The 15,141-nt window shown below is 43.0% G+C and overlaps 1 protein-coding gene across 1 annotated transcript in view; it reads left to right on the top strand.

Moving 5' to 3' along the window:
* The window catches only part of CUX1 (cut like homeobox 1), a 491,160-nt gene that overhangs the window by 400,377 nt on the left and 75,642 nt on the right, over window positions 1-15,141 (top strand). The window contains exons 15-16 of the mRNA XM_073667764.1: window positions 10,154-10,290; window positions 13,107-13,173. Of these exons, the coding sequence (XP_073523865.1) occupies window positions 10,154-10,290; window positions 13,107-13,173 (204 nt within the window). The remainder of the gene's footprint in view (window positions 1-10,153; window positions 10,291-13,106; window positions 13,174-15,141) is intronic.

The raw sequence follows: 15,141 nt of genomic DNA, 5'->3' as shown, positions 1-15,141 counted from the left end.
GAGGTTGGGGAGGAGATGGGATGGGATGGGGTCGAATGCACAAGTGGTGAGGTGTAAATTGGAGAGGAGATGAGTAAGCTGTCCTTCAGTGATGTTGGGGGGAGAGAGGTTATGGGGGGAAGGGCAATGGTCTGGAAAACAAAGGGATTGTGTTGGTCGAGGTTGAACAATTAAGAGGTGCCTTGTTTTTTCGATCTTGTTTTTGAAGTGTGTGGTAAGGTCCTCAGCAGAGATGACTGAGGTCGGAGGGGGCAGTGGAAGGCGGAGGAGGGAGTTAAAAGTGTTGAATAACTGTTTGCGGTTGTAGGATAAGGAAGATATGTGAGTTTTGAAGTATGCCAGTTTAACAGAGGTGAGTGCTGCTTTGAATGCGAGTGTTGCTTGTTTGAATACAGTGAAATCATCTTGCGAATGTGTTTTCTTCCAACGTCGCTCTGCAACCCTGGACGATTGCTGAAGCTTTTTAGTGAGGTTATTGTGCCAGGGTTGTCTATTAATTCGTCGCACTCTGCCATGCACAGGAGGGGCAACCGAGTCAATAGCTGATGTGAGAGTGGCATTGTAGAAAGCAGTGGTACTGTCTGCTTTGTGGAGTGAGGATATGGATGCCTGTAATAGAATTGAAATAGAGAGTGTATGGGTGTCTAGATATGAGTTTTCTATGGGGGTGGGCTGGTTGCTGGAAATGGGTGGCAGGTGAGGAGGACAGGGATTAGAATGTGAGTAGATGGTGGTCAGATAGGGGGAGAGGGGAGGTTGTCAGGTTAGATAGGGAGCAGAGTCGGGTGAACATAAGGTCTAATGTATGTCTGTCTGTGTGGATGGCTGAGGAGGACCACTGAGTAAGTCCAAAGGATGAAGTAAGTGACAGGAGTTTGGAGGCTGCTGACTGGCGGATGTCAATGGGGATATTGAAATCACCCATGATGATGGTGAGAATGTCAGCAGAGAGAAAGTGGAGAAGCCAGGTGGAGAATTGGTCAAAAAAGGCAGTGATCGAGCCTGGAGGTCGGTATATGACGGCCACTTAGATGTTGGAGGGAGCGTATATGTGGACAGAGTGGATTTTGAAAGAAGTAAGGATGGAGGAGGGTAGAGGCGGGATTGGGTTAAAGGTGCAGTTGGTAGAAAGGAGGAGACCCACATCTCTACCATGTCTGTTATCAGGACGAGGAGTGTGAGTGAAGTGGAGGCCACCGTTATAATTTATGGAGCTATTAATATGTCCATGTTTTTACATAGACTGTATGTCCATGTAAAACTCACGAAGACATGTCTGTTTTTTTCCGGTGTCACGGATGAAAAGTGCAATTACAAGTCTGTGTTCGTGAAAAACATGACAGCAGCGCATGACATCGTGTGCCATGCGTGTGCTGTCCATATTTAACATTGAAAGGATAGGAGAAGCTTTGTAATTTATCTATCCATGTAAAACACTGATGACACACTGATGGTAAAATGGGACACACTGACCAAACACTGATGACACCGGTACCATTTTTTCACGTACATCTTTAAACACTGATGTGCAAATGAGGCCTAATGTAGAGACAGAGACCCGGAGTCCAGGGATGTGTCACTTACTGGACTACTTGATGTAATTTGTATAAAATTATAGTCTCTTGCTGATAAAACAATCACTAGAAGACTACTTGGCCTGATGCCAGGTAGTCCAACCACACACCCCCTATTGTATTGCAGCTTTTTACCTATGCACAGTGTATACAGCTGTCAATCAGTGGTGTGGGTGGGGTTATATAGAGCTCAGTATACAGTGAACTGGTAGATCTGCAGCAAGTGAAACTGTTATTAATCAAAACTTTCACACCCAGTAAAGTAAGTGATAAGTCGCTGAAGTCGGGGTCTCTGCCCCTACATATTTCTGCTCTCAGCTGGGGTAAAAATAATTTTGTGAAGGGTTCTCTTTAAGGGGTTTACTATTACTTTCCCGTCTTAGTCAACCCACCGTCACTACCTAGTGGCCTGTAACTGGAAGAAGCTCTTTCCCTGTCCCCGATGCCTTTGCTGCAGTGATGGGGCAGGTGGTTAGGTTTGTATGACCGCTCTGCTTCAATGTCAGCTTTATTCTGAAGGTCCCATCCCTGGGGGCTTCCTAGAGATCATGATGCACCTTGACAATTGCTTGGTTTGTTGCACCAACCCAAAGAACTTGGTTCTAAAACTTGGTAAAGAGCACCCAGTTTCACTAGGTTATAGAGAGTACATAACTTGTACCTATCACTAAAACAACAGAAAGGGACAGATAAAATAAGACTTTTCTTAAATATATACCCTGTAAATGAGATGATTTTCCTCAGTATTTCAGGGGCGCAGGTTTTACTTTCACTCTACCAATGAGAGATTCTCTTCTCTGAAAATACAAACACAATGGAGGGCTATTCCAGTTTATTTCTTTAGGTTTTTTCCTTGATAAAGGGTGTTGATATCCTTAGACCGTACCTTCCCTCATTACACAAATACACATAACCTGTCATCCAATAAGCAGTCAAGGTTATACAGCTTGGAGTTGGAAAATCTGCATAAAAATGATGATATGGTCAAATTACTCCCTTTCCCAATAATTGTGCACACGGTGCGTGGCTGCTTCTTCTAGCCTTATCCTGCTTCATAATGTAAAGGACTCCAACTTACAACGCTAGATATGTAACTACATCCAGCATGAAGACAGCAGCACAGATCCCTCCTGTATTTACAAGCGTCAAATACTTTTACTACTGGGCAGTGCCTGATACCGTGCCGCTTTACACCGCATCCCAAATTATTATGCAAATGCTATTTTTCTCTGATTTTCCTAAATGATCAATGCAAATAAGTCAGTACAATATTCAAATCATCAACCAATAGAAGATAAATCAATTTTATTGGACAAACCTCCCAATAATAACAGTATTTGCAGCATTAATAGGTCACATTTACTGAAATAAGCTTTTTCAATCAAAAACATCGTAACAGGCCAAGTTACATGTTAACATAGGACCCCTTCTTTGATATCACCTTCACAATTCTAACATCAATTGAACTTGTGAGCATGAGCATACATAGAAATCATGGGACCCCATAGCAGAAGCCATAATTGGGAAAAAAACAATATGGAGGGGTTACAAAAGAGGATATCACACAACTTTGCAGCCCCCTTTTAAGATACCTCCACAGTACCCTCCACACGCAAAGTATGATGATCTTACAATATCCCTCGCAAAGTATGATACCCCCACAGTGACCCTAACACGGTATGATCACCCCCATAGTCCCTCACACACACAATATGATGACCACGAAACAGCCCTCCTCGCAAGATGATGGCCCCCACACAGCCCTTTTATACAGTATAATGGCCGCCACACAACACTCCACACTGTATAATGGCCAGCACACATTATAAAGGTCCCCACACTACTATCCATCCAAACAGTATTATGGCTCCCCTCATAGCCCTCTAGACAGTATAATGGCCTCCACACACTATAATTGTCCCCACACAACCCTCCACACACTATAATGGACCCGCACAACCCTGCACACAGTATAATGGACCCCACACAGCCCTCCAAACAGTATACTTGGCCCGCACACAGCCCTCCAATAATTGGCCCTCACAGTCCTCTAAACAGTATAATGGCACCGACATAGCCCTCCAAATAGTATGAAGGCCCTCCAAGTAGCATGAAGGCCCCACATTGCCCTCCAAATAGTATGATGACCACCACTAAGTATTCCTTGAGATGACGCATTGTCAATCATGAAGATGATTTTTCGACAAATCGCACAGTATTTCTTTTTGTGCCATAGAAAAAAGGGATCAGTCAGAAATTCTATATACTTTGCAGAAGTCATTTTCACACCTTCAGAGACCCTAAAGTGGAGTACCAGCTGTCTCTCCATTATTCCTGCCCAAAACATGACTCCGCCACCCCCTTGTTGACGTTGCAGCCTTGTTGGGACATGGTGGCCAATCACTACTCTATCCATCTGGATCACCCAGGGTTGCATTGCACTCATCAGTAACAATACTGTTTTAAAATTAGTCTTCATGTATGTCTGTGCCCACTGCAACCATTTCTGCTTGTAAGCACTGTTTAGGGGTGGCCGAATAGTAGGTATATGCACAACTGTATGCCCCTGGAGCATCCTACACCTTGAGGTTCGCTGGACTCCAGAGGCACCAGCTGCTTCAAATACCTGTTTGCTGCTTTGTAATGGTATTTTAGCAGCTGTTCTCTAAATCTGATGAATTTATCTGACAGAAACCTTCCTCATTATGCTTTTATCTGCACGAACCTGTCTAGGCTCTGTATCAGCTGCAAATATCTCCACGATATGATGACCACACTTAAGTTTTCGTTAACTATCTAATGTTTTTATACCTTGTCCAAGGCATTGCACTATTTGACGCTTTTTGGCAGCCGGGAGATCTTTTTTCTTTCCCATATTGCTTGAAACCTGTGACCTGCTTAATAATGTGGAAAGTCCTTCTTAAGTAGTTTTCATTTAATTGGACTCACTTGGCAAACTAATTATCACAGGTTTTTGACATTGATTTCAGTGATCCAAAGAGCCCTGAGACACAATAACATCCATCAGTTTATTTGAAAAACCAAAATATTACATCTTTATGACACTTGAATCCAATTTTTTTAATAATCTGGAACATGGTGTACGTGATCCTGTTTCTGACGTTTTTGGATTCCTACCCTGAAGTCACAAGGATTGGACGATTACTGCATGTCTGAGCGGCAGCCCACACCTGGTGGAAGGTGTTTCAGTCTCTTCCATGATTTCCATTGCATTGTGCCTAATCAGCATAACTCTAGAAGGTTATTCTATTTCCAGCATATTTGTTTCTATCATCTAAACGTATTCTGCTAGGGGTTGCCCCTGTTTTTGTGCCTTTGCATATTACTTCTTATTTTGGTATCTGAAAGCTCAGAAGTAGGTAGGCTCATAAAGATGTTGAAATAGTCACCCAGCGAAAAGCCTGATATCCCCTGGCTCCAGTTTCATCCCTTGAAAGTGCCAGCTTTACATATCATATTAGAGTGGAAATATTTTAGTTTTCCTAATCATATATTTTTGATAAGTGTTGCATATTTTGGTCTTTTTTTACTTCATGAAGTTTCCCAGCAGATAGGTCCTGTTTAATACAAATATTTTTCTGTATAAAGGAAGTTGTTATACTGACATCTAGTGACAATATTTAAAACTACATTTTTTTATAGATGCGAGAACTATATGTTAAAAATATGGCTAAAAATGTACAAAAAAAACTGAGTTTTAAAATTTTTGCAAAATAAGTATGCAATATTTATTCCAAAATACTCCAAATTTGTTAAAAACTGTAAAGATCAACCCAAAGTCCAGGAATTTGGATAAAACAGGACAAAAATGCCTTTGACTTAAGTTTGTACCTTTAGATTCATTTTCTTGCTATGAAGCAACCAAAAACAATAAGTTTCACAACATAAATGCTATGCTCCACATCATGCAATAACAATTGTAATGAACACAAGTCTACTTTATAAACTAGCTGCCACAGTGCGGTCCACATTCTTAATTGGCACTTCAAGTATGTGCAACTTTACTTACAACTGAACCTTTATTGTAACTGTAACGCTATTGCCAGTGTCCCTGAATGGTTCCTCTTCTCCCTCCATGCAGGGACGCCAGCATGCTCACTGCCCCGGCCGCGCGGCGTGCTCCCTGCTTTCATGTGTTGTGCCTGCCGCACTTCCCGGCCGCGTGCCTAGTGCACACGTGCTCCCCTGCTCTTAAAGGGGCAGCGCACATAGTAAAATGCCCCCAGCCAATGGCTGGGAGGCATCTTGTTTAAAAGGCACCATCCCCAATAGGGAGGTGCCGTAGCAACAAGTATCATTAGGTAGTGTGGTGGTCTACTAGTGAGTTGTTAGGTCCCCTGGTCATGGTTTGGCCAGTGTCCAGAACCCATAGTTCCTGGTCCTAGTGCTGCCAGTGCCTGAACCTCGTCCCCAGGTCCTTGTGCAGCCAGTACCTGATCAGTGTCCGAGACCAGTGTGCCTATCCGAGTATTCTGTGTATCCGGACTGTCCTATCAGTCTTCGAATCGCCCCTGTCTGAGACTCAATGTCAGTAACCGTTCTACCCGTGGATCCTGAACTTAGTAGTCTGAACGGAGCCCGAGTCCGTGTCAGTAACTATTCTGCAGAGGATCCAGAACCTATTTGTCTGAACGGAGCCCGAGTCCATATCCGTGTCTGCATTCCTGACCCCTGGGGTCTGCAGTTTCGGGGACTGTCTAGGAGTAATACCTGGCGGCTGCCTGCAGCTCAAGCTCAAGTAAACACCAGGTAGCCGCTTAGCTACACCCCTCCTAGGTAAACTCGCCCTGTGGCACAGTGGGTTCATGAACCACGTGCGCCACCTACGTGCGTAACAGTAACTCTGCTACTTATTATATTTTCCCTAATTAAAAATATGGATCTTAGCTTCAGCCTGGTTTAAGTGCTCTACATATGAACAATATAAAGCATTAGACACTTTTAGGCAATGCTGCTGCTAAATACTTGTATTATTTAGTATATTCTGACATCTAGTGGTCGTTCATATGTATTGCGCTGGCTATTTCTCTGACGTTTTGCTTTCCTATTACTAAATACATAGAGCAACGTTTATTCATGTAGGAAAACTGAGGTTGTCATTTGTGACTCTGATTAATCAGTTCGCCATTGGGTTGCAGGAAAATGTATTTTAAAAAATTTCCCCAAATGGACATTAAAATACTCATCTCAGTAGTGTCTGTCATTGCTCTTCAACCTCTGACTCTAGATATGCCAAAACAGCTAAAGGGCAACAAGACATACCAAATATATACTTAAAGGTCAAATACTATATTAATGTTGTGTAGATTTGTTTTATGGATATAGTATCTGATTTGGGCAATAGTAATAGGTCTTTTTGTCAAAATTATACTATTTTAAACTTAAAATGGATTTACTTGCACAGTCAATCACTGCCAAATGGCCATTTTTTCAAAAATTTTCTTCCCCCAAATTCCTTAAAGTTATACAGTAATGAGAAAAACTAAGTACACCCTCTTTGAATTTTATAGTTTTACATATCAAGCCATATTTAAAAAACATCTATTATGTACAAGGTATTAAAATGAAATACAACCTCAGAAAAACAGCAACACACAAAAAAATTACATTGTGTCATTATTTAGCAAAAATTAAGCCAAAATGCAAAAGCACTGTGTGAAAAATTACGTATACCCTTACTGATTCCATAGGAATTAAGATGCTCTGTAGCAGCCAGGTGCTGCTAATCAGTTACTCTTGATTCATTGTTTATTGGTAAGTGTAAAAACTTCTATGAAAGCAGAAGTTTTGGTAGTTTGCTGGTCTGAAGCATTCAGTTGTCTGTTAACACAATGCCAAGAAGAAAAGACGTAAGCAATAATCTTAGGGAAGCAATTATTGCTGCCCATCAATCTGGGACGGGTTTATAGTGCAATTTTCAAACATTTTGGAGCTCATCATTTTATAGTTAGAAAGATTATTCCCAAGTGGAAAACATTCAAGACAATTGAAATTCTTCCCAGGAGTTGACTTTACAGCACATTCACCACAATTGCCAGACCGTGTAAAGCTCCGAGAAATTGCAAAAAACCCAAGAGTTACAGCTCAGACTTTAAAGGTCTCAGACATCATGTTAAATAAACAAGTTCTTGACAATACAATTAAAAAAAAAAAAAAAAAGTATGGCTTGTTTGGAAGAGTTATCCAGAAGAAAGCTTCTTCTTTCTAAAAGAACATGGCAGCACAGCTAAATTTTTCAAAGTTGCATCTGAACAAACCACAAAACTTCTGGAACAATATCCTTTCTACAAAAACCGCATTCCAACTGTCAAGCATGGAGGTGGAGGGGTGATGATTTGGTTTGGTTTGCAGTCACTGGACTTGAGCACCGAACAGTCATTGAGCCAGCTTTGAACTCTTCTGCATACCAAAGTATTCTAGAGTCAAATGTGAGGCCATCTATCCAAAAACTAAAGCTTGTCCGAAACTGGGTCTTGCAACAGGACAATAATCCCAAGTACATCAGCAAATCTACATCAGAATGGCTGAAAAAGAGAAGAATCAAGGTGTTGTAATTACCCAGACAAACTCTAGACTTCAACCCAATTCAAATGCTGTGGCGGCATCTAAAGACTGTTGTGCATAAATAACTCCATAAACGTCAATGAACTTAAAGGGGCTGCCGGCTTCTGATATGTATGTGACTGCAGGCTTCGGAGTCCTGACAGCGTGCACTGTGCACACTCTCAGGACTCACTGGTATTGCCAGTAAGTGCGGGAGCGGTGATGTGACCGCAAAAATGTGATTTGCATATGTCCAGCCACATTCTGACTAGACGTGCTTGGTTTCTCGCAATACACGAGAATTTACAACGGCCGAGCACACCTAGTTGGCATGTGACCACATGTATGCTAATCAAATACTTGTGGTCATGTGACCGCCCACTCTCACTGGCAATACCAGTAAATCCTGATGGCGTGCACAGCGCACGCTGCCAGCAGTCACGTAGTGACATAGGATGAAAAAAGGCCTAGGTCCATTAAGTTCAACCTTCCTCCCAAAATTGTACATTTTGTCTAATTTAACTGTAACCCACAATGTTATGTGCATCGAGGAAATCATCCAGGCCTTTTTTAAAAGCTGTCATAGTGTCTGCCATTACTACCTCTTGTGGTCGGGTATTGCACATTCTGAATGCTCTGACTGTAAAGAAGCCTTTCCTTTTTAGGTGATGAAATTGCCTTTCTTCCACCTGTAATGAGTGCCCCCAGGTCCTTAGTATGACCTTTGGAAGGAATAAGTAATGTGCCAGTCCTTTGTACTGATCACACACATATTTATATATATAGATGAGATCTCCTCTGAGGCGTCGTTTTTTCTAAGTTAAACAAGCCCAACTTTTCCAACCTCCGATCATATGAGATGCCTCCATCCCTTGTAATAATCTAGTTGCCGCCTTTGAGCTGACTTTAACTTCTGAATATCCTTTTTAAAATGTGGAGACGAAAACTGGATCCCATATTCTAGATGTGGCATCACCAGTGATTTATAGAGGGGCAACAGTACGTTGGGATCTTGGGATTTTATCTGTTTTTATACACTCCATCTTGTTTGCTTTTGCAGCTGCTGCTTGACATTGAGTACTGCTGCTCAGCTTACTTGTAACCAGAATACCCAAGTCCTTCTCTTCTGTAGTCCCGAGTATACTCCCATTTAATGTATATGCAATAATAGGATTACTCCGTCCTTGGTGCCAAGTGTTTGCCCATTCAGACATCTTATCCAGATCATTTTGTAATATTGTACTATCAAGGTCAGATTTTAATATCCTACATAGTTTGGTGTCTTCAGCAAAGAATGACTTTCTCCAGAAAGATGTGAGAGACTGATAAAGTTATACAGAAAACTATTATGTTGTTGCTGCTAAAAGTGGTTCTATAGGCTATTGATTCATGGGTGTATTCAATTTTACACACACTGCACCTGCATTTTGGCCTAGTTTTTGGCAAATATAAATAATAACACTTTATAATTTGTCATGTGTTGTATTTAACTAATTCAAAGATCTTCAAAGGGGCAGGTGTTTTTAATTTTTCTTGATACTTATTATGTCCTCCTGAAAGTTTAGCTGCCGTGAGCCTCCAGCTTTCAGTCATATAGACGTGGCAGCGCGGCTACAGTCATCGCTCAGTGTACAGTGAGCATCAGCGGTACGCACACCATGGACCTTTGATTGGCAGCTCACGGTGCAGCACATCTGGGCATTGATTCTATACCCTGGTGGAACTTGTGCAAAAATCAGAGTCTTTGTGTCAACGAGACAAAAGCAAAACTGCTGGACCAGAGAAGAACATCACTTCAAACAACAAATATTTCAGTTTGATCTTCATTTTCAGGAAACTGTCGGTGATGAGGGGCAATGATTCTGCAGTGTAGTCATGATGTGTGTGATAATATGGTGACGTCAGGAGCAATTGTTCTGTACATGTGTAAGCTGACCCATGATTGCACAGTGTGCGCAGTTAGTGGTATAGGAGTAAGTTGCCGGCTCCAATGTATTTTGTGTAATATTTTCCAGCTCGCTGTGCGGAGTTGCAGCCCCAATTCACAGAAGCCATTTCAACGGTGGCTGAGCAGAAAGACCTGATCTCCAAACTGGAGCAAGACCTGAGCACCATCCAGTCACTGTCGTCTGTCCAGCGCCCGGATGCTGAGGTATCTGATACATTTTCTCAGGGATTCCCGTTGGTGACCCGCACTACAAGATATGATATCCGTAACATGCCACCAACATTCTCACTGTCTGTATCCTCATGTATATAATATAATCTCCTCTATGTAATAACCTTGTGTGTATAATCTATATAATAAAATATAATCTATATAATATCCTCATATATATATATAATCTATATAATATAATCTCTATATAATCCCCTCATGTATATAATCTATCTATATATATAATCGTCTTATCCCGTCTGTCTGTCTTTCTTTCTGTCTGTCTGTCCTGGAAATCCCGCGTCGCTCATTGGTCCGGCAGCGGCCAATCAGCGCCGCGGGATTTCTGAAAAAAGATGGCGGCCGTTAGCGGCTCATCTGCAGGACGGAGCTCAGTGACTATGCAGCCGGGAGATGACCGGCACGAGGCGCTCATCTCCCGACCGCCGGCGACGCTGAGCTCCATGCGGCTAGGGTGTGAAGGGAGGACCGGGGAGCGGCGCTGCAGGGCGGGATACTTCTGCTGCAAGCACCTGCTCATGTCCCGGGTTCTCGCAGCGGAAGTAGCCGCACAGGCAGCGGCGCTGACATCCATACAGCTAGGGTGTGAAGGGAGGTCCGGGGAGCGGCGCTGCGGGGCAGGATACTTCTGCTGCGAACGCCCGCTCATGTCCCGGGTTCTCGCAGCGGAAGTAGCCGCACAGGCAGCGGCTCTCCCCGGTCCTCACCAATACGATTCGATGAATGGTCGCGATCTCTCGCCGTGACCAATCACTGATCTTGGCCCAAAAGTTAAACACCGCTGTGCTGATTGGTCGCCGCTGCTGCCCGCGACCAATCACCGATTTGGGCGCCACATTTAAATAGCGCCTGCGACCAATCACCGATCCTGCAGACACATTTAAACACCGCTGTGCTGATTGGTCGCGGACGCTATTTAAATGTGGCGCCCAAATCGGTGATTGGTCGCGGGCAGCGTCGGCGACCAATCAGCACAGCGGTGTTTAAATGTCTCTGCAAGATCGGTGATTGGTCGCGGCCGCTATTTAAATGTGGCGCACAAATCGGTGATTGGTCGCGGCCGAAGATCGCGACCAATCACTGATCTTGCCGCAAAAGTTAAACACCGCTGTGCTGATTGGGCGCCACATTTAAACACTGCTGTGCTGATTGGTCGCGGACGCTGCCCGCGACCAATCACCGATTTGGGCGCCACATTTAAATAGCGGACGCGACCAATCACCGATCTTGCTGACACATTTAAACACCGCTGTGCTGATTGGTCGCGCACGCTATTTAAATGTGGCGCCCAAATCGGTGATTGGTCGCGGACGCTGCCCGATCAGCACAGCGGTGTATAAATGTTGCGCCAAGATCGGTGATTGGTCGCGGACGCTGCCCGATCAGCACAGCGGTGTATAAATGTTGTGCCAAGATCGGTGATTGGTCGCGGCCGCTATTTAAATGTGGCGCTCAAATCGGTGATTGGTCGCGGGCAGCGCCCGCGACCAATCAGCGATTTTGAACACAAATGTCCGGACCTTAGTAACACCATGCGGCTACTGTCGGGAGATCTGCGGCTAGGGTGTCAAGGGAGGATCGGGGAGCGGCGCTGCGGCTCGGGATACTTCTGCTGCGAGCAGTCGCTCATGTCCCGGCTTCTCGCAGCGGAAGTAGCCACACAGGCAGCGGCGCTCCCCGGTCCTCACCAATATGATTCCGCTCCCCGGTCCTCACCAATACGATTCGCTGATTGGTCGCGGTCTCCGCACCCGACCAATCAGTGATCTTGGCTCAAAATTTAAACACCGCTGTGCTGATTGGTCGCGGCCGCTGTCCGTGACCAATCACCGATTTGGGCGCCACATTTAAATAGCGGCCGCGAGCAATCACCGATCTTGGCGCCACATTTAAACACTGCTGTGCTGATTGGTCGCGGACGCCAGCCACGACCAATCAGCGAGCTTGGCGCCAAATTTAAACAGCGCTCTGCTGATTGGTCGTGACCGCCAGCCGCAAACAATCAGTGATTTTGGCGCCAAATTTAAACAACGCTCTGCTGATTGGTCGCGGACGCCAGCCGCAACCAATCAGCGAGATTGGCGCCAAATTTAAACAACGCTCTGCTGATTGGTCGCGGTCGCTGGCCGCGACCAATCAGCAGTATTGGCGCCAAATTTAAACACCGCTCTGCTGATTGCGCCCGGTCGGCCGTATACATATTCTAGAATACCCGATGCATTAGAATCGGGCCACCATCTAGTATAATATAATCTCTATATAATAACCTCATGTATATCATCTATATAATAAAATATAATCTATATGATACCCTCTATATAACACCCTCATGTAAATAATCTATATAATATAATCGCCTCTATGTAATAACCTCATGTATATCATCTATATAACATAATCCCCTCTATATAATAACCTCATGAAATTAATCTATATAATAATAAAATATAATCTATGTAATACCCTTATGTATATCATCTATATAATATAATCTATATAATAACCTCATGTATATCATCTATATAATATAATCTATATAATAACCTCATGTATATCATCTACATAATCTATGATGTTACTGTACTATGCATATTATTATAGTACATAACAATAATTGTTCTTAATTTTAATGCATTGCTACCGTACGTGAAGCCCTACTCCCTTGGGGCCATTGTCGCCCCTTATTCCTATCCTCTTTTCCAATTAAGGGCAGACACAATATTATCTGTGAATTATTTGTGTATAGATGAAGATCTTTCATGTAATTAATGTTATTTTATAATAATCAGGGAGCTGCGGTGCCCAGCATGGAGAAGATTCCTGACCCCATCAAAGAGGCTACGGCAGTTTTCTATGGTAAGAGGTTCCGTAGTGAGCAGTCACCAAAGTATTCTGATCGCTTTTGTGCAGGCGTTGAATTATCAACCTAGGGTTCAGTTCACATTTGCGACATGGTTTTTGTTTACAATGGAGAGCACAGCGGTGTGCCGAATCCATCATACAGGGGTCTAGTGGAGATCTGTTGACGTGTCCAATGTCATGAAGGCAATGACCGTGTTACCCTGTTCTTGACTTTAAAAGTGACACAATTGCAAATTTAAACGTTACACTCACACATCCAATTCTGTTGTTTTTTTTTTACATCCATCAAAAATGGATTTCCCGTGTGTGAATTCAGTTTGGGTTCATCTAGAAAAACATTAGCAGCGGTGAAAAGATCCACCTTGGTCTTGTCCTATGAGTATTGTGTGTATTAGGCGGCACAGAGAACCCATGATTATCTTGAATTATCAGAAGAAAGGACAAATCTCTTAGCAGACGTTAGACGAGGTCCACTTTGATGTATCCGCTGCCAGGTTCCCCTTAACATATAGCGCAATTGGTATTTTCTTAGTTTTTTATTGATCATTTCCAACAAAGAAAGCAGGAAGTGCGGCCATTTTAGTTGTTACTTGAGAATTATCTTCTCGGCATCTGGTGACATCCGGCCTGTTTAATATTTTAGGTGGAAAATCATACTACTTATTAATTAACAGTGATTTTATGTGCACTAGGTTTTAATGTAAAAGCTTTGAGGTTCTAGCAATTTGTGAAAAGCGCTAAAAGCACCTCATGGCGAATAATGCCACCTGCAGAGAACTAATCGTAAAGCTGTGTGTATTCCAGTCATTAACCTATTCATGACCAGGGCATTTTTTATTTATTTTCTCCTCTACTTTCAAGAGCCATCTTTTTTTTTTTTTAATCTAGGTAGCTATATTTGGCCTTGTTTATTGCAGGATGAGTTGTAGTTTCGAGAGACACCATACACTATACCATGTAATGTACTTAAAAAAACGGAAAAAACTTCCAAGTTGGGTGAAATTATAAAAGAAAGCGCAATACCGCCATTTTGGGGGTGGGTGGGGGTTTCAATATTATTTTGATAATGATCAACATGCTTTTCCGTTCCGAAGATATTTTTTGTAATAATTTATCAGTAAAAGGGTTTGATTAAAAGCAGCTATTCCCAGGATGTTGAATGGTGGGTGTCTGACCGCTCGGACCTGCACCAATCGGCAGAACGGGGAACGTTTATATCTAAAAGAATGGGGCAGCGCTGCGTACATGCGACTTGCGCTCCATTGATCCCTCATGGGGAGGCAGTAAATGGAGCGGCAGTCAGATGTCGGATGTGAAGCCCAGCATTGAGACACCCACCGGTGTAGCTGATGGGAGCTGGACTTGTCTCATCAAATAACGGTGACAGTTAAATATTGGTCTCGGAGATTGACAGTGGCATCTAAGTTGTTAAACAGCAGCAATAGGAACTAAGTCTGGTCACTGCTGTTAGAGACAGATGCTGGCTGTATAACACAGCTGGATCCCATTGTTCATGGAGCGGGCTCAATTCCTGAGCCTTTTTTATACACCTCCTGCGTTTTGATTTGGAATAACATAATCGGGGGGGATTAATCAAACTGTTTTCGCCAGAAAGCTGTCAAAGAAAAATCACTCATTTCGCAGAATACATAGCGGAGCTGAGTGGGGCATGGCCTAGTGCACCGCAAGAGTCACTATAATTCACTCCACAAAAGTGATGTATAAAACACCAGTGTTGATGAATTGCCGCCAATATCTTCATTGCAACACTGTATCAACAGGAATCATGTTGTCATCAGTGACTTTATGCTTTAGGCCTTATAAATCCAAGCGATCGTATTATAACATAAAAGCTATTATCACATTTTTAATTTTTTATTTTTTTTTTACTTAATGTATACAAAATTATTTTTTTTTACCTTTCTTCTGGTAGCACCTTTTAAGGTTACTTGTCACTAGGAC

Source organism: Phyllobates terribilis, unplaced genomic scaffold (genome assembly GCF_046119375.1).
Source record: "Phyllobates terribilis strain yellow unplaced genomic scaffold, ASM4611937v1 Scaffold_2__4_contigs__length_985480577, whole genome shotgun sequence".
NCBI classification, from domain to species: Eukaryota; Metazoa; Chordata; class Amphibia; order Anura; family Dendrobatidae; genus Phyllobates; species Phyllobates terribilis.
Note: the sequence above shows the minus strand (reverse complement) of the source record. Positions and strands in the feature narration are given on the sequence as shown.